Below are 24,361 nucleotides of genomic sequence, written 5' to 3' on the forward strand. Positions count from 1 at the left end.
TGACATGTTTTCTTTTTAGTTTGTCCCAACTAAGATGACACATTTCATTTTTCGGAAACTTTCTCTCTCCAACTAATACATCCAACAACTTTTTCTGTCTTCTATTAAAATATTAATCTCTCTATTTTAATACTTACACCATCTTTTCTATCTCAAATTAAACATTTTAACCAATAACTCCCAAAATCTTATGCCGGCTAAGGAATGTGTAATTTTAGTTGAGATGGAGGGAGTAGTTAGAGTGAATATATATTAATTTTAACTATTTATTAGTATGATTTTTAAAACAAGCAGTAGTATAATAAAAAAGAAGTGCTTTTAACTTTTTTGGAATAGATTTAAAAAAAAAAAGTAGGACTCCATATTTAGATACATCGCCTCTACCGAAATTCAGAAGACTTTTAGCACGGAATAATTACTAAGGAAACATGCCGCCGGCCATTTACTCCGGCGCCGCCGCGTCCGTCAAACTTTACAATGCGAGATCCACGTCCTCAGCTGGCTCCTCACTTGGACACCAACGCCTGTTGCGCTTCACGACGGCCGCCTCCGCCACGAAACCCTCACGCTGGTCTCTTCGTGGCTCCACCGCCCTCGTCACCGGAGGCACCAGGGGAATCGGGTATGGCTAGCTCCAATTTACAAATAATTTCGCTTTTGTTTTGCTTCAGACATTTAGCGAATTGTGTTCTTTGACAGATGCAATTTTTGGATGTGCGGTCGTTTCGTTTTAACTAATTCGATTCATATTCAAATTCATGGCTCTGCCTTTGGATTTTTCAATTTTGAAAAATGCGTTTGTTATATGTCCCTGCTAAAAATTGCATTAACGCCATGTGAAAAGATGAGTGTAATCTGAATTAGATTTCGACGAGAAATGATTGAAGGAAGAATTAAGTAGAGAATAGACCATAGAAGAGATTAGATTAAACAAGGGAGTAAGAAGCTGGGGATTCTGCTAACTTGCGAAGTTCAGTTGCAGTTACTGTAGTTTGCTTCTTCTATTCATTTGTGAGTCAACAACTAGTCGAGGCTGTAAAACATAGCATAACACGATTCGAACATTGCAGTTTTGCTTACGCTCTTACTCTCCCGGCTCACTTAAATACTCTTAAGGTGGGGATTCTGTTAACTTGCAAAGTTCAGTTACAGCTACTGTAGTTTGCTGCTTCTAGTCATTTGTGAGTTGACTAGTCGAGGCTGAAACACATCGTATAACACGATTCAAACATTGTAGTTTTGCAGAAACTATTACTCTCCCAGCTCACTTAAATACTTGTACTGCATAGCATGATTCCATTGGTGAGTTTTGATTTTTGAGATGGTAGCTCGACTTTGACTGCATAATTTTTGCTTTGTTCTTTATTCAAATGCATGGGATCAAGCAATGAGGAACACGCTGTTCATCATTGCTTATCAATATCAGTATCACCTTCGTTGATGTTTAAGATGCAATATCTAATGGCGGACTTTTTCTTCTTGTTCTTTCCATTTTGACCTTCTAGGCATGCAATTGTGGAGGAATTGGCTTCTCTTGGCGCCACAGTGCACACGTGTGGAAGGAACGAAGATGAGCTGGAGAGAAGTCTGAGGGACTGGAAAGATCAGGGTCTTGGAGTTACAGGCTCAGTGTGCGATGTTTCTTCTGAACCTGACAGGGAAAGGTTACTCGATCATGTTAGATCTGTGTTCAACGGGGAGCTCAACATTCTTGTAAGTTAATAGTGTAGTATCATTTTAGAGCATGGAATGAGATGATGACATATCTCATGCATCAATGATCATGTAGCTTAGTGGTGAATCAGTTTCTGCACAACCCTTATTTTGCTTTTATGTATATGGCCTCAGTAGATAAACAACGTTGGAACAAACATCCGGAAACCTATGGTTGAGTTCACATCCAAGGAATTCTCATTGGTCATGGGAACGAATTTCGGATCTGCTTTTCACATATGCCAACTTGCGTATCCTCTACTGAAAGCCTCGGATGCAGGAACTGTTGTGTTCACCTCTTCAGTCTCTGGTTTCGTATCATTGAAGAACATGTCTGTCCACGGAGCATCCAAAGGTAATAGTCTCTTGTCTCGAAATTCATGCTGGAGTTAAACGCTGAGTACTAATCTAACCAGCAACATATCTTGTTCGTGTCTAGGTGCAATCAACCAGCTCACAAAGAACTTAGCATGTGAGTGGGCAAGTGACAGCATTAGAGTGAATGCAGTTGCTCCATGGTACATTCGGACATCCATGGTGGAGCAAGTAGGTTTCGTTTTGTGTTTCCTTTTCTTCTGGTGTTTCAGTATCAGTCTTTTTGCTGTGTTTATGATCCCACTCTCGTGCTCTAGGTTCTGAACAACAAAGAATACTTGGAAGAAGTATACGACAGAACCCCGATGCGGAGGCTTGGAGATCCAACTGAGGTGTCATCGGTGGTAGCTTTCCTTTGCCTACCTGCGTCGTCGTATGTCACCGGCCAGATAATCTGTGTTGATGGTGGGATGTCTGTAAATGGCTTTTCTCCAAAATTTATGTAAATTTTGTAAAAGAAACCTAGTGACGTGCAATTAGACATTAGAGATTCTAACGGCATAGCCTTTTGTAAGATTCACGATTTGCATGAATTGAATTGAATATTCAGTCGAAATGTTGAATAAAAATGATTCAGAATAAGGTGGAATTGCATTCATGTGGGTTATATGCAGGACACAAAAAATCCATAACGAACCACAACCTAATTCCACACAGCATAAATTGTTGATAAAAAACGAGAAAAAACTAAATTCAATCTTCAACCAAGATGCTCTGGAACCATATCCCACAATTGAAGATGATGCTCCAAGACTGTCATCCATCTATCATGTTACGGTGCAGCAACGAAGATCAGTCGTCGGTATTACATGTCTTTTGTAGCCATCTCTTCTCCTTCACTTTTCAGTGCCTTCAGCTTTCTATAACCCGTGTCGGTACCGAATATCCTGCAAATTTATAGGTAAGAAGCAGCGGTTGAGAATACAATACCCATAGCAATTTTTGGATACAAATACTTTGTTTGTTATATAGAAAGAATGAAAGATAAAAGCCACAAAATGATGGTAGAAAATTCAATTTTCTAAAAATGCATTCTCTTTGGTTGTCAATATATCATGTGAACATTTCTCTCGCTTTAAATTCCTCCTTTCTTTTCCCTCATTTTCTTCAAAGAAGAGTTTCATTCTTTCTTATTCCACCTTTTCGCTCCAATGAGTGATAATATTATTACACCAATAGTCATGATATTGTTATCATCTTTCATTGGAGTGGAACTGAGGAATAAGAAATCTGACATTCTTCTTTATAGAAAATGATTGTGTAAAGATATGATGAATTAAAAATGAGAGAATTTTCTTATCTTATGACGAATTTACAACATGATGAGAACACTCGAGAAGCGGTACATAAGAAAACAGAGAGTTAGAAAACTCACCAGTCCATGTAGACAAAAGTTGATGAGTAGTTGCCACTCTTTGTGTACAGCAGTCGGTGATGATAGTCATGGAAATCAGCACTGGAAACAAGAAAGGGATTATGAACTAACAATTTAAACACACGGAAAAAATAATAAAGGCTCGTGGTACTCAAAAGAGAAAAGATACGAGCATACGAACCCGCCATATAAAGGTAAGTAGTTTGAGAGGCTCCATGGGAAATGGTACCCACAGTGTGCCTCCACGGTTTCAAGCACTCTAAGAACCATCCATAGCCAGAGTGTTATTAAGTGGGGACCCGTGATTGCAGGACCAAGTATTGTAGCAAATCCAAGAAACAAAATCTCAGCAGGGTGAGCATATTCAGAAGTCAATCCAAATGGTGTTGCGTATCTGCACAAGCATTGAGCATATGAATGCTTTTGGCATAGAAATATGATACTGCTTCTTACTGCCAGTGGAATGAATTTAGTTAAAGAACGTTTATATGCTAACTCACTCATGATGGACACTGTGGACATGCTTGTAAAGCCATTTTGTATGTAGAATCCGGTGTCCCCAGTAGAATACGAAATCCTCCAGGATGAAGTAGAATAAAATCTGAGTTGAGACCACTTTCCTGCACAAACATGTATCTGAGTTAACAGCATGTAAAGGCAACCTATAACGAGAGAAGTCAGGCAGCAGCAGAGTTTCTTCTTTTCTCTTTGAAAGAGAGAATTTAAATTATATTTTCACCTTACATTTTTCCCACTTTGGAGTTTCTTTCCTTATTTTTATCTATAGGAAACAGGAAGGTTATTGACATACCACAGCCCCAACTACAATTTAAACTGAATCCCGTTCTAAATCTTCCTGCATTTAAACCTTCCACAGTGTACTATTCTATGTGTGAGTTGATTCATCTGAATTCATATTGGATTGTACTCGTCTTTTCCAGTTCATATCAGTATAATTTCTGAAAGAATTGACAATACAGTGGCACCATTAATCATTTGGTTATCAAGAAATCAGTGAGCACGGAATCTTCCAAAAAGAATTGCATCTGGAAGAGAAACAAATCAATGTTCAACCAAGGTTCAGTTCATGCTAAAGTCTGAAACTACTTCAGAGCAAGATTATTATAATTAAGTAAAGACTTCCAGTCCGCCCAATTCAAGTGTTAGAGTATAAAGAATCTGAAACAACAAATCATTGTTTAACCGAGGTTCAGTTCATGCTAGAGTCTGAAACTACTTCAGACCAAGATTATCATAATTAAGTAAAGACTTCCAGTCCGCCCAATTCAAGCATTAGAGTATAAAGAACCTGAGTATACCAGGATGGCAACGGAAGGGTACTTCGCATGCCCATAAATCTGAAGACGGGATATGACAAGATCATAACAGGTAGGTTGACACAAAAATGATAGAGCAATAGCTTGGTGATACATTTCTCTTGAGCATCAACTGTGTTGTTTTTAGTCTGCACAGACACCGCAAGCATCTCATAATCATAATCAAATTCCAATTTCCATGTGATAATGTAAGACAAGCAAGAGGGACAAAACAGGAAGCAAGTTTTGGATGCTTGACAGTTACGTGTAATTACAAATTTGCACCACCTTTCTCCTCCTCCATCCATACCCCTTTTCAACAATATTAATATTTATCTCTTTGCTCTACAATTTCATTTTTTGCTCTAAGTTAGAGACAGAATATTGGTTTAGAATGGAAGTAATTAGACAAAGAAAACTATTATGAATTACAATGAAAAATGACCAATAATAACAAAAGGTTTATGATCAATCATAAGAAATGACTAACTCTTTGGGAATGTTATTAATATTCTGCTTGTCCTCTCACCAGAAAATTTTCTGAAACTTTTTTTACAGTGAACATGGCAGCAACTACATCATAAAACAAGTATACTATAAAGTTTCAATAATCAAAGACAAATGAAAATTAATTTATTTGTCTATTTTCCACCATGTTATTTTGAGTGAAAGAGGATACTGCAATGTTCTGGTTAAGATCTTTACTCCAAAATTCCAGTTCTCGAGGTACCGAAACAACAGACACAGAGTAGCAAAATCTCACAGAAAACACAAGGTGAGCGATTGATAAATTTCTCAGTTCATTCCTTGTCACTAGATTATACTCCCTCCGTCCACGAATAAGAGTCCCGTTCACTTTTTCGCACTTGTTTTGTGAAAATAATTATAAATAGTTAGAGTGGAGAAATGATAAAGTAAGATAGAGAATAATGTAAATAAGAGTCATGTCTACATTATTCTCTATCTTACTTTATCATTTCTCCACTTTAACTATTTATTATCATTTTTACAAAACAAGTGCAAAAAAGTAAACGGGACTCTTATTCGTGGACGGAGGGAGTAGTAATTTTAAACGAGTTTTGTATCACAGGACGCGTGACTAAGAGACAATCAATGTTCACAAAAAACCTTTCAACTATGAAGTCACTAGATTATACCTGAATTTTGTACTGGTTCAGCCATCCTGCCCTTTCCAAGAATATGAATGGAAGTCCAGACAAAAAGAATACACTCTCATGAAGAAAGAAACTTCCAAGACATGCCAGTTGAAAGTCACTAAAATTGGTTATGAGATACTGCAACAACAAAATATAACAGCAGATCAAAATAAGGAGTGAGAAAATTTTTAATGATTAAATTACCCATAAAGAGAGTAAAACCAGGTCAGTATTCATCAAGTTAGACTACTTTCCAATGCATAACACTGAGAATTCAAAAGTTAGACTACTTTCCAATGCATAACAACGTCTGGTTGAAACTCAGATTAGTAGTATGAGCTATTTCGAATACCAATTGTATATATGTACAACCCATGCCTTAACACAACCCATGAAATGTTACAACAATGAGATTTACTTCTAGGTCCTAAACTGGAATACATAGTTTTCAGAGTCCACCTTTGATTCTTTCTCCTCCCAAGGATAAGCACACAATATACAATAATGCAGAGTTTATTTAGTTTCAGGAGTGGTATATAAAGGGAGAAGACAAAAATCATTCTTCACATTGAGAGATTTCCTCCATAAGGTACATCTCCAATGGCCTCCCAAGTTCTAAACTAACATAAAAAGGTAATCCTTCAACCACGTCAAGTTAGTGTGTAGCCACAAAAATATTAGAGTGTACTCCACTTGAAGAAGGGGAGTCAAACAATCAGCACAGGAAACCTTGAAGCAAAGCTCCATTGCGATTTTCTCCTCTTAAATGCTTTTATGATTTCCTTTATGGAATATAAACTAGGTGTCATTTCAATTGTTTTCTGTTGTTTGTAAAACCCAACTAACATGATTCCTATGCAGAATATGACTCCAGTTCAGTATAACATGTTCACTAATTCTCATTTACTTAGCCCAGGAACATTACTCCGGTTCATTAGACACTGGGAAACAGTTATAACTGTTCTATTAAGGATATGGCATATTTTTCCATCTCAAACAAAACCTCCAATACCCAGCCCCATATTATTCACACTTCAGCAAACTTTTGGAGGTGCCAAAGTAGATAGATGTTTCAGCATCCCCCTAAAGACCCGATTCACTTGTTCTAAAATACCGAGTCAATCAACAACAAATTTTTAGTTATTTGACATTCCAATCAGTGTAAACTTCATTACGAAACACTTCCTTTTATCCAGGTTAAATGTCACGAGAAAAAAAAAAACAATCCAGCACATAATTTAAAAGTGTATATGAATAAATCATCTAAAGAATCATCCACATTGGTATTATAACACTACAAAAATCCATGTACATCATACATGCATCATTCACAGACATCACTCTTCTCAGCTCAAGATCGTCGAGAACCAGATAAGCATGACAGCGAATTAAAAGACAAATCACAACAGAATAGTAAAAAAACAATCAGGCACGACACCGAATCTCAAAATGAAAAAAGTCAGATACGGAAAAAAAAAACACAACTAGCAATCAGAAAACAGATCCGACGACAAAAACAACGAATCCGACGCAATCAATTAACAATTCAAGGCACAATGGCGCTAATCTAGGGCACATCAGATGAGTAAATCGAATTCATTACAGTCCAGGCGGAGTCGACGACGGACGCCATGGCGAATGCGCCGCAGCTTCTGAGCGATGAGTGTGTGCAAGTGTCGATGGAGATGAGCGATGAGTGTGAGCTAGAGAGAGAGAGTAGGCAAACGACAGACTGTCACGGAGAGCTCTCTTTATATATCTGCTCCAGATATGTGAATGTGTGTTTGCGATTAAATTATTATAGCTTTTGTTTGATACACGTCAGCTCGCGAGCGCGATAAAAATCAGCAAAATTAAAAGGCAGGGAAGAACTTTCTGGTTCTGGAAAACGACAGACCTAATAGTATAACGGTGTGGAATATACTAATATGTTTTTTCATTTTTCTCTCAATAAATCATGTTATTTTCTTGTAAATCCGAACCTCCCATTTCAGTTCCTAAAATATAACCGTTTTTCATCACCTGAACTAAAATTAGCACACAAATTCAACCGATTTGATCGGTTTCAAAATCTGTAACCCTCGTCTTTTTGACGGTATCCCTAGTAACAAACATTTGAAAACACTAAATTTACTTTGCAATGCTCGTAAGTGCTTATGTTCTATCAACATTTTAGTTGCAGAGAACAAAATGTACTTTTGTACTAGTAATTATATGACTTAAGAAAGGCATACTCTAATTACAACAATGTTGGTCGATTATATTGATAGGAAATTAGTCACGTTATTTCCTATAAATTTGATCAATTCTGTTTTCAAATCGTAATAATTTTTCACCAGCTGAACTAAAATTAGTAAGTATAATGATTCAACGGATTCCATCCAGTTTCAAAATCCGAAAATATTTTATTGGCGACACCCCTATTAACAAACTATGTGTTAAATTTGTTTAACAAAAATACTCATGCTCTATCAAGATCTCAGCTGCAAAGAGAATATTTAGAAAAAGAGAGATTTTATTTACAAAGTCATCTAAAGTAAGTATGATTTTTATATAATTTCTCTCAATAAATCATGTTATCCTACCAATTGTTTTAATTTTCAAACCGTAATCGTTTTTATCAATTGAACCAAGACTAGCATATCGATTCAGCCGATTTCAAAAACAAGAATCTATCATTTTCTTGACTGCGTCTGTAATGACAAAGCATATTATAATTAGAAAACAATCTAGAATGCGTGATTTTTATGCTAAGTACCCATTAATATAATTATACATGAACAAATATTAGTTTAGCGATAGTAAATTTTCGAGCCTTTGATTTACTATGCTATTCAAATTAAGGATTAATGTCTCAATCAATGGGATCTACCAAAAAGAAAACGACAAAAGTAGGGGTATGTGCAAATCTGTAAATAGCTTCTGTAACGTGGATTCATACACATCAGTCATCTGTAATGATGGTTTATTTAACCGTTTGTTTCAAATATAGGCCTTGAGTATTTCATTTTTATTCGACTTTAGGCTGTATTGTGGCGAAAAATTGAAAATGATTACACGATTACTGTCAATGTTCGACTTTAAGAATTAATGATCTGAACAATCATGATTGCGACGTGGCTAGAGTTATTTAAGCTAATGTTTTGTTTTTAATTTAATTGGAAGAAGTTGAGCTGAATATTGAAGTTTTGAATATATTTAAAATTATAACTATATTAAAGTTTAAAAGACATCCGAAGCTAATGTGGTTGTTAAGTGTAAACAAACCGAGGGTGTTTAACAGGGATGAGATCTCCAGCTGTTCTGAAAATCACAGCACAATTTGCTGTGCTTAAAATAACAAAATGACAAATTTGATGCTCATTTCATTTTCTCTAATTTTTCTATATATATTTTTTATAAATGCTCAATTCATAAATATTTAAAATTGAATGAAAAACATATGCCTTGATTTATTATAAACGTCAATTATACTATAAATAAAATAATTAACAATGAAAGTAATAAAAAAATAAGGATAACATATTTTTGAAATGATAATTTTATTTATGTAATGATGATTTTAAATTATGCTTGCGCTTATTTTTTTATTATTTATAATATAAAAAATGAAAAAATAAGAATGAAAACATAAATATAAAAAAAAAGAGAGAGAATGGAATGGGTATAAAATGTGTAGTTTTGTTCCTTAATATCTGCGTTTTAAGCACGACAAATTGTGCTGTGATTTTCAGAATAGCAGGGGATCTCATCTCATGTTTAATATACCGTAGGCATGCGAACTAATTATAGTAGAAGAAAAAAATTGTTTTTATATTGATAATAATACCCATCAACATTTAAGAAAGATTAAATCGTGTCATTATATTTAAGGCACAAATTATGCAGATTCAGGTCTAAAGTTCAAACTTTGTACAATTAAAATAGGCATTTTCGTATCAATTCAGATGTCATAGGACGCATTTCTCTAATGACTACTAAATACTCACATTCTAAAATAAACTTTTAAGAGAATGATCAGTTTGCCACATAATTCCACATATTTATGCATACATTTTGAATTTTTATCCTTAAATATTGGATTTGTGCTCATTTTTAATCTGTAAAATCTGTATTGCATGAGCATTCCAATTTCCAAGGTCAGGGGTGATTGTTAAATTTGAAGTTGGATGCATTTGGTAACAAAAATCATGCATAAAGTTGTTTATTTTATATATACTCCCTTCAGGCCATTAGCAATGGAAGGGCCCTCACATCATCAATTTTTGAGAGGGCCTATCTCCCCACAATGGAAGGGCCCTTTCATAGGGCCTTCCCATTTCCACTTCATTTCCACATCATCATTTATTTTGTTTTAATTTTGAAGCACTTTTATATCTAAATTAAATAATTTTAAATGCAAAAAAATATTAATACGCAAATCTTCGTTGTATTACAAAATTAGAAAATAGAATACAACGAGAAGCAAATTTTGCATAAAAACTAAAAATAAAAATAAAGCACTAGCGCCTACCCCTCTGTCCCCAAATTTCTTCAATCATATCGTGTTGTAGACGATTGTGGGCCTCTTTTTGGCGCATATCAACAAATGCCCGAAGACGGTCGGCGAATCCGTGCGGTACACCCTGCCGATGGGACTCTCTAGCGACACCGTGGCTGGAGCCTGCAATGTCTTCGACGGGGACGTCGGCGACATCTTCATCGTCACTCTCCACTATCATGTTATGCAATACGATAGCGGCGTAGATGATATCAGTGAGATCACCCTTGTAGAAGAATCGCGCCGGACCTTTGACCAATGCAAAACGCGATTGGAGCACACCGAAAGCCCGCTCCACATCCTTTCGCGCCGCCTCTTGTCGTTGGGCAAAATAACTCCTTTTCTCCTCAGTTGGAAAACTAATTGTCTTCACGAAAACGGGCCATTTTGGGTATATGCCGTCCGCCAAGTAATACCCCATCTGATACTGGTTGCCGTTCGCGGTGAAGTTAACCAAGGGGCCTATTCCCTGGCACTGGTCGTTGAACAGAGGCGAGGATTGCAGAACATTAAGGTCGTTGTTCGACCCGGCCACACCGAAGTAGGCATGCCAAATCCATAGGCGCTGATCTGCAACGGCTTCCAGAATGATGGTTGGGTGTGTGCCCTTGTACCCGCTCGTAAATTGGCCTCTCCAAGCGGTCGGACAGTTCTTCCACTGCCAATGCATACAATCTATACTTTCCAACATACTCGGGAAGCCGTGCGTCCTCCAGTGCAAATCAAGCAGGAATTGCAATCTTGTACGGTCGGCTTCCGCAGATAGCTGGGGCCGAAAGTCTCAATTACGCCTTTACAAAACTTCTTCAGACAATCATGACCAGTTGTGTCGGCGACGTGAAGATATTCGTCGAACATGTCGGCGCAACCTCCGTATGCCAACTGCCTAATTGCAGTCGTGCACTTCTGCAAAGGTGACAACCCAGGCTTTCCGGCGGCGTCCCAACGCTGTTGGAAGTCAGGGTAACGCGCCGAAAACCCGTTAACGATGCGCAAGAATAGCTCTCGCCGCATTCTGAAACGCCGACGGAAAACCGCCGGGCCCCACCGTGGGTCGTCGGCAAAGTAATCCGCATAGAGCCGGTTGTGAGCCTCAACGTGATCACGGTCGACAGATTCACGACGATGGATTGGCCTTGGAATTGCCTCCTGGTTCGCTTCTTCCTGACGTCGAGCTGCCCTTGCAAGGACTCGCTGCACCACTCGGTTTATGACTTCATCGTCAGAATCGCTACCGGAAGCCATTGATTAAATGTATAGAGAGAAAATGTATTGAAATAGAGAGAAGATTTAAGATGTTGGTGTGGAAAAGTGAAGAATGGTAGGTGTATTTATAGTGGAAGAAATGAAGTAAAAAATAAATCAAAAAATCAGAAAAAAAAAGCTAAGGGCCAATCGACGGCCCTCTCCCCACAATGGAGGGCCGATCGACGGCCCGTTCGGAACGGCCAAGGCCGATGCATCGGCCAACTTGGAGAGAGAACGGAGGGCCGCCGGACGGCCCCTCCTCCACAATGAGGGGCCGATGGTGGCCGATGGGGAAGGCCCTCCCATCGGCCCACCATTGCTAATGCTCTCATTCCCTATTCAATATCTCATTTTAATCTAATAGTACTCTATTAATAAAAGTACTACTCCATAAAAGAATGTCTGTAGAAAAATTATTGAAATACGAGTCATTTATATTAATTCTAGAATAAAATATGAATTAAATGAATTTGTGAAACGTAAAGTCTGATTATTAAAAATAGTAAAATAAAATTGAACATTTTAAAATGGACATCCAAAAATTAATAGGGGTTGTTATTTGGTATTTACTAATTATCAACATACTTCATTGAATCTAACTTTAATTAACTTGTGACCTGTCTTGATTTTCATGGGATTATATTTGGAGTAGATAATCAATCGGTTCAGTTAATAACTACACTGATTAGTCAGTCAAACAATTTTAGAACTAGCTTAAACCTCAGAACGAAATGGAATTAATTAGCCAATAAAATTAAAAATAAGCTCAATAAAATTTTCAATTTAAATTTAGTTGATATTATAGGCCATTTGAACTGGTTGTGTGTGAGAACACATGATTTGCTGTTGCGAGGATGATCATGTATATTCAGAAATAAGTTTTGTTTTATTCGTTGTTGGAAATCCACATGGTTCCATTGTTGGGTAAATCATTGTAAGTTTATATATGTATTAAATTCGGCTCTTTTAAGTTAAAGATATATTGTCGGATCAGTCATTGTCAGTCATTTTTTCAAGTTAAATTTGCCCCACAGTCAGTGATCCGTTATGATACTACGTTAGAATTCACGAGGTTACATTTTAAAATCAATTGGTATTAAGAGGAGTAGCTTATATAATAATTTCAGTTTTCTCTATACACCATACGAGAAAATTATAATCTATTTATAGTTTCAATTGCCAACACTGTTAATATTTCATTACAAGTATATGATTTTGGAATCATGACCTTATTTATACATATATAAAATGAACAAAACAAAAAAAAATGGAATCATATTCTTGCACTTAGAAATAGCTCCATCAATAGGAGTTTCACCATGGAATAAAGAGATGCAAAATCAATCAAACAACTTCGAATAATAATTCACGCGTACAATCACTCGAAATTTCCAATAAAAGTAAAAATGAATAAGTAGAAGGAAAAAAAAAATGCAAGGAACTCCAACATATCAAAACAAGCATCAAACAAACGCCAAACACCGGCCACTAACCGTCGCCGCCGCAACCTTCGGCGCCACCGTGACCGTGAGTACTGCCTTCCATCACGGACGCGTGGTGAGCGGCAGCAACCGCCGCAGCTGCAGATCCAGCGGCCACGGCAGCGCCTGCTCCGTTTCCGTCGCCAGGCGGCGATCCTCCGCCGCTACGCTTCCGGTGTCCTCTTTTGCCAGCTGAGCTTGAGCTTGATTCATTCTTCTTTTTAGCTTTACAGATTGTGAAGCAAAAGCAGACTTTTTTGCTCCACATCTTTAGCGATGCGTTTATTCTATGCACAATTTTGGTGTTGCTTTTGAAACGAATGGGGTCGTATATAGAGCGTTTGTTATGCACAAGCACTGTTGAGGCCAATGAATTAATATGGTGTATATATATCTTATTTTGTTGAATTTAAATTTTTTATTTTTTTAAGGAGGATTACCTATAACATCTCCTATAATATTTCTTATTACACACACAAACATGATAAGTGGCCTTTATTACACACACAGATAGTAGGAGATGTCATAGGTGATCCCCCTGAAAATATTTTAGCTTCTCTTTAATTTTTTGGATAAAGTGCTACTAATATTTATTACTCTTATTAAATGAATGGGTAACTAACATTATCATCGCCAATTCACCATGAGACAAGAAAGAAAGTGTTCAATACACCATTGCACATGTGAGCCAGAATGCACATCACACGCCATAATGGACATCAGACTTCCCCACGTGTAAACAGTAGAGATTCATATCGATTTGGACCGCCCTGATACCATATAAAAATAAGTGATCACTCACCTCCTCAAAAGATTTTATAGGAAAAAATTACTATGTATTAAGTACTCCCTCTGCCTGCATTTGTTTTGGACCACTCGGTAGTTGGAGCATTTGTCTTGGACGCGAGATTTAATAAACTGATTTACTAATAGTTAAAGTAGATATATAGAGGAAAGTAAGAGAGTTTAAAGTAAGAGAGCTGAAGAGAATAAATATAAGGGAGCGAATAAAGTTTTTGCCAAAAAAGTAAATGACTCAACTACCTTAGGACAAATAAAAAAGAAATACTATAACTTAACTATCTTGTGCCGGAGGAAGTATAAATGAGATAACATAATCACCATGTTGACATGCGAGAAGAATGAACGTTTTTAACGTTTATGTCCTTTAATTTGTGACATAAAATTACTTCTCCGCGCTATCTAATTGTTTTGACAAATTGATTTTTTAACTTCACACAAAAGGTAATACACTGTCTGCATAATATTATTCTTCGGTTTCAATAATCCATGCATGAAGGATACCCTGTTATCTAAAATTATCAGCATTATGTAAAAACGAATTATGAGGTATCAAAATAAAAATATTATTGTAAAAGTGGACAGAGAAAAAAACTAAATCTCAATATATTTAACAAATGTGCTTACAAATGGTGAAAATGCATCGTTCTTTTTAATTAATTCACATGAGCTGACTGCTAACCAACAAATAGAGCTTACTTCATGTGATTTATACTTAAAAACCAAAAATTCTAAAATCAACGAAATTTTGACGACTTAAAGTTAGACTGAGACATGTGATAGTGATTAAATTAATTATAGAAACAAAGTTAATAGACATATGATCGATATGATTAAGATTGTGGACACTTATTTTCTGTAAAAAGTTATTAACATGTAATTGACCTTAAATTGCGGTAGCTATAAGAGGATCCGCAATGGTGCTTAGGGCAGCCATTCTCTTCCCTGCCACGTCAGCAATACTAAAAAAACCACCTGTCACATCAGATTTAGGCCAGCCATAGGCCAGCCGCAATAAAAACAATTCAAAATATACTACATTTATGAAATTAAATTTAGACACGTATACGGGAAAATTTATTAATTGCATTTAAAAAAGTTACATAGATAAAAAAAAATTACATGCATAATAAAGAAAAAAAACTATCGTCGTGCAGTCCTCCGTGCCCACAACTCTTCAATTATATCCTTTTGGAGTTGAATATGAGCATCCACTTGGCGCATGTTGGCAAATTCCTTGAGTCGGTCGGCTTCATCGAGAGGTACCCCCTGTCGTACACTAGGGGTGGCCGTTCCGTGGCTTGGACCGGCTTCATCGTCACTGACCCAACTAGTCAGTTGTACGCCTTCGTCTTCGACGATCATGTTGTGCAGGATAATGCAGGCGTACATTATCTCGGAAACGCATCCGACATCCCACAAACGCGTTGGGCCCTTAATTGCCGCCCATCGAGACTGAAGCACACCAAATGCGCGCTCCACGTCCTTGCGCGCCGACTCCTGTCGTTGCGCAAAGTAGGCCTTCTTTTCATCACTTGTTTGTCGGATCGTCTTCACAAAGACCGGCCACCGAGGGTATATCCCATCCGCCAAGTAGTAGCCCATATCATGCCGGTTGCCGTTGGCCACAAATGAGACGGCTGGACCGACGCCCTGGCACTTCTCGTTGAAGAGGGGAGACGAGTTCAGGACGTTGAGGTCGTTGTTCGACCCGGCTACCCCAAAATACGCATGCCAGATCCACAGCCGGTAATCAGCTACGGCCTTGAGGATTATCGTGGGGTTCTTTGACTTGTAGCCGGTCGTGTAGGCCCCCTTCCAGGCAGTCGGACAGTTCTTCCACTCCCAATGCATACAGTCTATGCTGCCTAACATCCCGGGGAACCCATGCTTCTCCCCGTGCATCTGCATCAAATTCTGACAATCTTCGGGAGTAGGGCTTCGAAGGTACTGCTCACCGAAAATGCTGATCACGCCCCCACAGAACTCCTTCAGACATTTCAGGGCTAACGACTCACCGATGTGGAGGTACTCATCCCACATGTCTGCCGCGCCTCCGTAGGCCAACTGCCTGATTGCCGCCGTGCACATTTGGATAGGGGTGTGGCCGGGTCTGCCAGCCGCATCGTGCCTGAAGCGGAAACACATATATTGACGCTCCAATGCCCTAACGATGCGCATAAACAACTCCCTGCGCATTCTGAAATGCCGCCGGAACATGTTGGCGGGAAACCACGGGTACTCTGCAAAGTAGTCCTCGTACAGCCGCTGATGTGCAGCTACGTGATCCCGATCAATCACTGCTCGGTGGTGGACAACTCGTGGAGGGCGAGGTATCGCCTGCTGTTCCACCATACGCATGTACCGCTCCATCCCGCGGTTCATGTAGGCCTCCATAGCCTCGTTCATCCTCCGTTCGTACTCCTCAGGATCCCCACCACTACCGCTACCGCTACCACCCGCGTTACTCATCGCTCGATGATGCTCTTGTACAGAAAGTTAGAGAGAGAGAAAACTCGTTAAAACAAGTGGTGCAAATGAAAATGAAACGAAAATCGCGTTTATATATGATTTTAAAAAAAAATAAAAAAATCAAAAATCGGCGCTGGCCGATCGGGCCGCCACAATGGCGGCTAGCCGATCGGCCAGCGCTTCGGCCAGCGACGAGCGATCGGCCAGCCCACGCCGATCCGCTCGCCGATTTCGTGTTTGCCGATTGCAATGGTTCGGCTAGCCGATCGGCTAGCGCGACGAATCGGCTAGCCGGTCGCTAGCCGACCATTGCGGATGCTCTAAGTAGTATTATTGCGGAGTATAAATCTAAAACGACTAGGACTTTTTTCATTCCACGTGTAAGCAATCTACTGGATGTTTCACCACGCAAGCACGCCGACGTGGACGACGAACAGTTTCTCTCCTTTCCTTTCAGAGACATACAACGGCCCGTTAAAAGCCCTAAACTTCACAGCTTGTTCCTCCATCGTCGGTTTGTTGGCCGGCGGCTGAAAAAACTCACAATCTCGCCCTCCTCTCTCAAATTTTCTGCGGCAATCGCTTGTTTATGTAAAAATAAGTGAGAGATGGAGGCTCGTCATGCATCTCTCGGTCGAAGAACGGTATCGATATGATTATTCATATTTGCGATCTGATTTTGTAATATTTTTCGATTAATCCGACCATCGTATGCTTGTTTTTGTGATTTCTGCAGCTGGAAGACATTCGACAGAAGCGTGCAGCAGAGAGAATTAGCAAGACCTCATCCGGACCGGATCTAGCCAAAATCCCTACCGGTAATGTCTCTTTTTTCTACCTTTTTGGTACTCTTTTTGTTAAATCCCCCTCTTTATTGTTTTGTTGCATTTAGACGCTACTGGTATCAAGAAATCGGAAAGTGCGACTCGACTTACGGAGGTACCAATTTTTTTGCTAGCTTTGGAAGGAAAAACGGATGAATTTTTTACTTTTAGGTTGTTTTTGGGTGCGATCTGATAATATCTCCTGTCGATTTCGATTACACAATGCAGAATGATATCAGTGGTTTATTATCTCAATTGAAAGACATGCAACAGAGGAATACAGAGCTGGAGGAAGCGAACAAGGAATTCACCTCATTGGTATCTTAATACGCAACCGTTACATCGTTAATAGATGATAAACTGTATGATTAGATGTGTGTTTATGATTAATTTATTTTTATTTTTGCATTGATCAGCTTCTGAAGAAAGAAGTGGAGAATGATATGATGCAGAAACGACTAAATGATCTGGTATGATGCCTTGGTTTGATGTAAATTTATGGCTTGCTCGATATCTTTTAGTGTAAATTGATCATGGGATAGATTACTTGTGATAACAATATAGTAGATATGTTCTATTTATGACATCCCAAGTATTGATTTGAAGGCCAATGAACGTCTGAGTGAACAACTGCTTCTTCTTCTCTCCATTTGCAGGAGCAGAACACAGTGCCTTTACTGAGAAAAGCTCTCAAGGATGTTGCAATGGAAAAGGATGCTGCAGTTGTTGCACGGGTATTGAATTACACTACTAGTCTATTTGGTTACACCAGATTCTTGATGCTCTCCGCCACCCTTATAATAAACCCTTATACTATTATAGGAGGATCTTTCTACTCAGCTTCGCACCCTGAAAAGGCGCATAAAAGAAGCTGAAGAAGAACAATATAGAGTAAGTCAGGGCAGTCTTAGGGAATGATTTAACAAAGTTTAGCTCACCTGCATCTTATCGTTTCATATGCTTATGCTTTTGATCCTATTGCGTTAGGCGGAAGAGGATGCTGCTTCACTAAGAGCCGAATTAAATGTGTTGCAACAGCAAACAATGCACAATCCATCAGGTGGCAACAATGCAACTGGATATTCAATTGATCAGATGCAAGCGATGGAAAGAGAATTGTCTAGTTTGAGGTCTAAGCTTGAGGTCAGATTTTGATGCGACTTCTTTTGCATGTCTGATGAGATTATATTGAGCTGAATATCATATTCCATCTGTTTTTGGAAATTTAAGCAAGAAGCAGTACTTAGACAACAAGAGCATCAAGTCTTAGTAGAGGAGCAAGCCCGTGCATCTGCTCTCATTGTTCAGAAGCAAGAGTTGGAAGAAAAGCTTGCCTCTGCCTCTAAAAGGATTTCAGGTATCACCATGGGCCACTTCATTCGTACTCGTCCTTTCTCAAAATATGGTCAACCAGAAATTATTATGTTCGCAATGCTTTTCTTGTTGGTCCTAGCTCCTCACATTAGGAATTAGTTAGTCATAATAGGAAACCTAGATGAATGAACTGTTTACCTGAGGTGGAAGGCTTTGGGAATCTCCGTTATTCTGTTGGTGGATGTAGAACTATTTGTTCACTATTTGAGGCTTCCTGCGTTTTAGTATCTGACAACTTTTTCACTTTCTCCATCTGGACCCTATGGTCACTTTTATATATTACTCTGGCCAGTTAGTGACATCATACTGTTGTATAATATAAACTCTTCATAGAGGTCAACAGATTTTTTTTTGGAATGCAATTTTGCCATTTGACTATTATTCTTGACATCTTTCTTCTTTCTATTTGCCATCAATTTTCTTTTTAATTTGCCTGTCTTAATGCAGAAAATGGAACAGAACAGGAGCACCAAAGGACATTCACACTGGTATGAATTTTTTGATTGACCCTGGTTAGTTCTGGAAAAAACATGGTTCCAACAAACTGTATGACAAACTAGATGTGATGTTGTTGCATAGAAGATGAAATTTATTATCAATGCAGTTAGTTTAAAATAGGTTGATAGATTTTGGTTTTGTTTCTTAAGATTACCACCCATTTATAGTTTGATGGAGTTGCGGTTTCTGCTTATCTGAACATATGCTAAGCATGTTTGCAGGAAGACAAGGGGAGACTTGAGAAGCAACTGCATGATATGGCAGTAGCTGTTGAGAAACTGGAATCTAGCAGGCAAAAACTTCTAATGGAGGTAAATGATTTTTGTCGGCCCATTTAGCATCAAGAATACAACTTATTATACATCAGTTTTTGTCTACAGATTGACTCCCAATCTTCGGAAATAGAAAGATTATTTGAAGAAAATTCCAGTCTCTCATCTGATTATCAAGAATCACTGGAACGAGTAGCAACTTGGGAGAATCAGGTGCCTCTTATTTTATCGGCTCATGTTTTACCTATATGGCTATATGCCTATATCCTTGTACTTCATTCACTGGTTAGCCGGATGACTGACTCCATTCTAGTTTATCCTACTATTCTGTGAAGAAGATCCCTGTCTCTTTATTAAAGGATCTGGGGCTACTTTTACTGCAATGTGTTATACACATTCCTTCTTGAAAGGCATTCTCAATTTACTGTCCAAAATCTCACTTTCCTTGGTATTTCTATAGGTCAAAGCTCATATACAACAAAATGAGGAACTTCGAAAAACAGTGGACAAGTTGCGGATGGAGCAAGCCAGTTTACCAGGTCTGAATGATAAAGCTTTCCAATCACTTTCTGGCTCCAGCAGAGGTGATAATGTGATTGAATCTCAATACGGGGCTGAATATATTTCCCTGAAGGTTTGTCAGTGAAGCAATTCTTTTGGTATTTCTTTTGTTGATAAGATCTCGGTTTTCATGAAGAGAGGGTGCAAAGTTTTCATTGTTGGAGCTTGAGTATCTGTAACTAAATATCAGTGCTCTTGTTAACCGTTTACTTCCTTGGAATATGTCTGCTTTTGGGGTAACTCGGTGTTTTAACTTGCTATAGGGACAACTAGCTAAAGAGCAAAGCAGAGCAGAGGCTCTATCTGCAGACGTATTGCAGCTCTCGACACGCCTCCAGCAAGCGACAGAAGCGTACAACGGTCTCTTGCGCCTGTACGTATTATCCTCTACTACTTCTAAGTCTATCTCCTTTTGCATGTGTTTGCACTTTCGCTTCTCTTTCTAAACGTATTATGCACGGCTGTTATGCATTTTCAGCTACAAACCTGTGTTGCGGAATATTGAGAATGGTCTTGTGAAGATGAAGCAAGATGGGTCGGTTACTGTACAGTAACATCCCACTAGTGTTTGTGTTTTTGTATGAATAGAAAACTCCATTTGTTGATCGATAGCAATTCTTTTGATAAATGTGGATAACAAGATGAGCAGAAAATTTCTGTCATTTATGATTGATATTTCCCTTTTTTATTTTACTGTATATTCATTTGTATGTATTTGAGTCATATATATAAATGACTTTGTATTTTCCGTTGTACAAAGCGCGCAAACTTGCAGTATTCAAAATCCTGCAAGATTTTTACTTTTTGGGCCAGAACTAATATAAAAAAGGGAAACTAAATATTCGAATCGAATTCATATGACAAATATGCGATTGAAATTGATTTTTAGTTTGAGTTATAGTAGTTTATAAAAGGTGTAACTGCTTTTAAAGTCACCAAACTTTCCATGAATTTTGGTTTTTCCCACGAACTTTAAAAAGTTCGTGTAATGTCACGAACTTTATTGTCGGTTGCCATTTTCTCATGTTAGGTTTTCCGGTCTGATTCAAACTGTTCGTTTCCTATTAAGACAATGTCCAAATTCTTTTATCTTACTATCATTATCTTCGTCTTTGAAATAGCTTCGCGTGGGTACCTTGTACGCCTCAATCGGAACTCGGATGAAGAAGTTATGGCCATTATGATGGTACAAGGTCGCACAAAGGTCGCAGCCTTCATCAAATGGCCATAACTTCTTCATCCGAGTTCCGATTGAGGCGTACAAGGTACCCACTCGAAGCTATTTCAAAGATGAAGATAACGATAGTAAGAAAAAAAAATGGACATTGTCTTTTTAGGAAACGAACAGTTTGAATCAGACCGGAAAACCTGACATGGGAAAATGACAACCGACAATAAAGTTCGTGACATTACACGAACTTTTTAAAGTTTATAGGAAAAACCGGAATTCATGGAAAGTTGGTGACTTTAAAAGCAGTTACCCCTTTATAAAATTTGAAACTAGACGCATGATAGGATCATAGGAAAACCCTCATAGTTTTCACCATACAATTTCCATAGTTTTTTTGGTTGCTATTTTAACCAAATTCACTATATTAGCATTAACGTAACCGAAGCTTTAAATATGTTCATTTATTGGCTACGCTCATTCCATAGAGTAACCCACCACATGTATTTATTAACTGCAATTATTTTTATGTAAGTTAGTAGTACTACATTGTGTTTAATCAAGTGACATGTTACAACATAACTAATAAATAGCACATAAGGAATTATATGTTACATGTAAAATAAATCAAATCAAACATCAACGTAAAATCCATAATGAACTCTCGTTTTGCAGTCCAACTTCTCCTTAGTATAAATAGGTATGTTATGCTTTTGGAAAACATCAACCTGAGCCAAAATGAAGTCCCTATTCCTCCTCTCTTTTCTCCTATTTGCGGCGGTGAGCAGCGGCGCCGCCCGGATAAATAATGAAACTCTAGCCTCCCATCCAAAGCACAAGAGTATACCTTCTAACCCCCACCCTAAACCACTTCCTCACAAGCACGCTCCTCCACCCCATCATGATGGCCACCACAAGCCTCCTCCTGCGCATCATCACAGCCACCACAAGCCTGCTCCTGCGCCACATCACAGCCACCACAAGCCTTCCCTGCATCATGGCCATCACAAGCCTTCTCCTCCACCTCATCATGATGGCTACCACAAGCCTTCTCCTGTGCATCATCACGGTCACCACAAGCCTTCTCCCCACCATGGCCATGACAAGCCTTCTCCTCCTCCCCATCACGGCCACCACAAGCCTTCTCCGCATCATGGCCACCACAAGCCTTCTCCTGTGCATCATCACGGTCACGACAAGCCTGCTCCTCCGCCTCATCATGGCCACCACAAGCCTTCTCCTTCACATCATCGCAGCCACCACAAGCCATCTCCTCCGTCTCATCACGGTCATTAAAGGAATTCACCGCCCTGATACTGACGTCCTTCTCCATCAATACGAGTTAACTGCGCGATCAATTCAGGAGAAGCAAATAAATCTAAATTTTATCCAACAGTTATTGTTTAATTATATGTAATAGTATGTTGTTACAATGAATATACCTGCTAAAATGTTTTTCTAGTATACTGGTGCTAATAGTAGCTTTTTTTTCTATACTGAAAATCAATAAATACTTACTCTTTTTAACGTGTTAATGTGAAAAAAAAATAAGATACAAATTAAAGTAGATAAGTGGGGAGAATATTTTTCTAAAAGAAGTGAAGTATGAGAAAAAATAGTAGTATAAGAAAGATTAAAGCTGTTAATTTTTACAGTAAATACAAATGACTATATTAGAGCTATCTCCAATGGAGATAGGCTAGCCACTCTCTCTTCCTGCCACGTCATCAGTACTAAAATTCCACCTGTCACATCATCATTTTAAGTAAATAGGCTAGCCGCAATAAAAATAATTCAAAAACAGCTAAATTTACGGAATTAAATTTACGATAAATTACGGAATTAAATTTACGAGACATATTAATTTCATTTTAAAAAAAAGTACATTCATTAAAAAAAAATTTACATAATAAAGAAAAAAAACTATCACCGTGCAGTCTTCCGTGCCCACAACTCTTCAATTAAATCCTTTTGGAGTTAAATATGAGCATTCACTTGGCGCATGTCGGCATGTGCCTGGAGGCGGTCGGCTTCATCGTGAGGTACCACACGTTGTACGTTAGGGGTGGCCATTCCGTGGCTTGGACCGGCTGCATCAGTATCGTCATTGGCCCAATTAGTCAGTTGTACGCCTTCGTCTTCGACGATCATGTTGTGCAAGATAATGCAGGCGTACATTATATCAGCAATGCAGCCGACATCCCACAAACGCGTTGGACCCTTAATTGCCGCCCATCGAGACTGGAGCACACCAAATGCGCGCCGACTCCTGCAGTTCCGCAAAGTAGGCCTTCCTGTCATCATTTGCGTGCCTGATCATCTTCACAAAGACGGGCCACCTAGGGTATATCCCATCCGCCAAGTAGTAGCCCATATCATGCCGGTTGCCGTTGGCCACAAATGAGACGGCCGGACCGATGCCCTGACACTGCTCGTTGAAGAGGGGCGACGAGTTGAGGATGTTGAGGTCGTTGTTTGACCCGGCTACCCCAAAATACGCATGCCAGATCCACAGCCGGTAATCAGCTACGGCCTCGAGGATCATCGTGGGATTCTTTCCCTTGTGGCCGGTCGTGTAGGCCCCCTTCCAGGCAGTCGGACAGTTCTTCCACTCCCAATGCATACAATCTATGATGCCTAACATCTCAGGGAACCCATGTTGTTCCCCGTGCATCTGCATCAGATCATGACAATCTTGGGGGGTAGGGCTTCGAAGGTACTGATCACGGAAAATTGCAATCACGTCCTGACAGAAAAACATCAGACATTCCAGGGCTGTCGATTCACCGATGTGGGGTACTCATCCCACATGTTTGCCGCCCTCCGTAGGCCAACTGCCTGATTGCAGCCGTGATCTTTTGAATAGGGGTGTGGTCGGGTCTGCCAGCCGCATCGTGCCTGAACCGGAAACACAAATATCGCTACTCCAAAGCGTCAACGATACGCATAAACAGCTCTCTGCACATTCTAAAACGCCGCCTGAACAGGTTGGCCCCAAACCGCGGGTTCTCTGAGAAGTAGTCGTCATATAGCCGCTGATGTGCAGCTACGTGATCCCGATCAATCACTGTTCGGCGGTGGACAACGGGTTGAGGGCGAGGTACCGCTCTATCTCGCGGTTCATGTAGTCCTCCAATGCCTCGTTCATTCGCCGTTCGTACTCCTCAGCATCCCCACCACTACCGT

General features: G+C 39.1%; 3 protein-coding genes across 3 annotated transcripts; 2 read left to right on the plus strand and 1 right to left on the minus strand.

Annotated features, from left to right (window-relative positions):
- Positions 1–347: 347 nt before the first annotated feature.
- LOC125214483 (tropinone reductase homolog At5g06060-like) lies at positions 348–2,670 on the plus strand. The gene is made up of 5 exons (XM_048115532.2): positions 348–622; positions 1,506–1,713; positions 1,852–2,068; positions 2,153–2,259; positions 2,346–2,670. Exons 1-5 carry the CDS (start codon positions 429–431, stop codon positions 2,532–2,534), a joined length of 915 nt encoding a protein of 304 aa, XP_047971489.2. The 5' UTR covers positions 348–428; the 3' UTR covers positions 2,535–2,670.
- LOC125214484 (methylsterol monooxygenase 2-2) lies at positions 2,612–7,704 on the minus strand. The gene is made up of 7 exons (XM_048115533.2): positions 7,540–7,704; positions 5,937–6,074; positions 4,783–4,928; positions 3,964–4,083; positions 3,645–3,857; positions 3,464–3,544; positions 2,612–2,975 (listed from the first exon to the last, which is right to left on the minus strand). Exons 1-7 carry the CDS (start codon positions 7,567–7,569, stop codon positions 2,894–2,896), a joined length of 810 nt encoding a protein of 269 aa, XP_047971490.1. The 5' UTR covers positions 7,570–7,704; the 3' UTR covers positions 2,612–2,893.
- A 9,243-nt stretch (positions 7,705–16,947) lies between these two features.
- LOC125210795 (myosin heavy chain-like protein) lies at positions 16,948–20,695 on the plus strand. Its single transcript, XM_048110389.2, has 15 exons — positions 16,948–17,122; positions 17,215–17,296; positions 17,371–17,417; positions 17,531–17,620; positions 17,719–17,772; positions 17,959–18,036; positions 18,125–18,193; positions 18,290–18,445; positions 18,533–18,659; positions 19,124–19,164; positions 19,396–19,485; positions 19,555–19,659; positions 19,907–20,080; positions 20,271–20,380; positions 20,486–20,695. Exons 1-15 carry the CDS (start codon positions 17,087–17,089, stop codon positions 20,559–20,561), a joined length of 1,335 nt encoding a protein of 444 aa, XP_047966346.1. The 5' UTR covers positions 16,948–17,086; the 3' UTR covers positions 20,562–20,695.
- The last annotated feature ends 3,666 nt before the right edge of the window (positions 20,696–24,361 follow it).

This window comes from Salvia hispanica, chromosome 3, assembly GCF_029641045.1.
Source record: "Salvia hispanica isolate PSC_SH4W2 chromosome 3, Shi_PSC_v1, whole genome shotgun sequence".
Taxonomy (NCBI): domain Eukaryota; kingdom Viridiplantae; phylum Streptophyta; class Magnoliopsida; order Lamiales; family Lamiaceae; genus Salvia; species Salvia hispanica.

Bases quoted from the DNA above. Each gene is read 5' to 3' on its own strand.
- LOC125214483 (XM_048115532.2), top strand. From the start codon at position 429: ATGCCGCCGGCCATTTACTCCGGCGCCGCCGCGTCCGTCAAACTTTAC. The intron at 623-1,505 runs GTATGGCTAGCT...TTGACCTTCTAG, and splicing joins GGAGGCACCAGGGGAATCGG to GCATGCAATTGTGGAGGAAT. The intron at 2,069-2,152 runs GTAATAGTCTCT...GTTCGTGTCTAG, and splicing joins TGTCCACGGAGCATCCAAAG to GTGCAATCAACCAGCTCACA.
- LOC125214484 (XM_048115533.2), bottom strand. From the start codon at position 7,569: ATGGCGTCCGTCGTCGACTCCGCCTGGACT. The intron at 4,929-5,936 runs GTATAATCTAGT...GTGTCTGTGCAG, and splicing joins TGAACCAGTACAAAATTCAG to ACTAAAAACAACACAGTTGA. The intron at 2,976-3,463 runs GTGAGTTTTCTA...ATAAATTTGCAG, and splicing joins ACTTTTGTCTACATGGACTG to GATATTCGGTACCGACACGG.
- LOC125210795 (XM_048110389.2), top strand. From the start codon at position 17,087: ATGGAGGCTCGTCATGCATCTCTCGGTCGAAGAACG. The intron at 19,660-19,906 runs GTGCCTCTTATT...GTATTTCTATAG, and splicing joins TAGCAACTTGGGAGAATCAG to GTCAAAGCTCATATACAACA. The intron at 20,081-20,270 runs GTTTGTCAGTGA...AACTTGCTATAG, and splicing joins CTGAATATATTTCCCTGAAG to GGACAACTAGCTAAAGAGCA.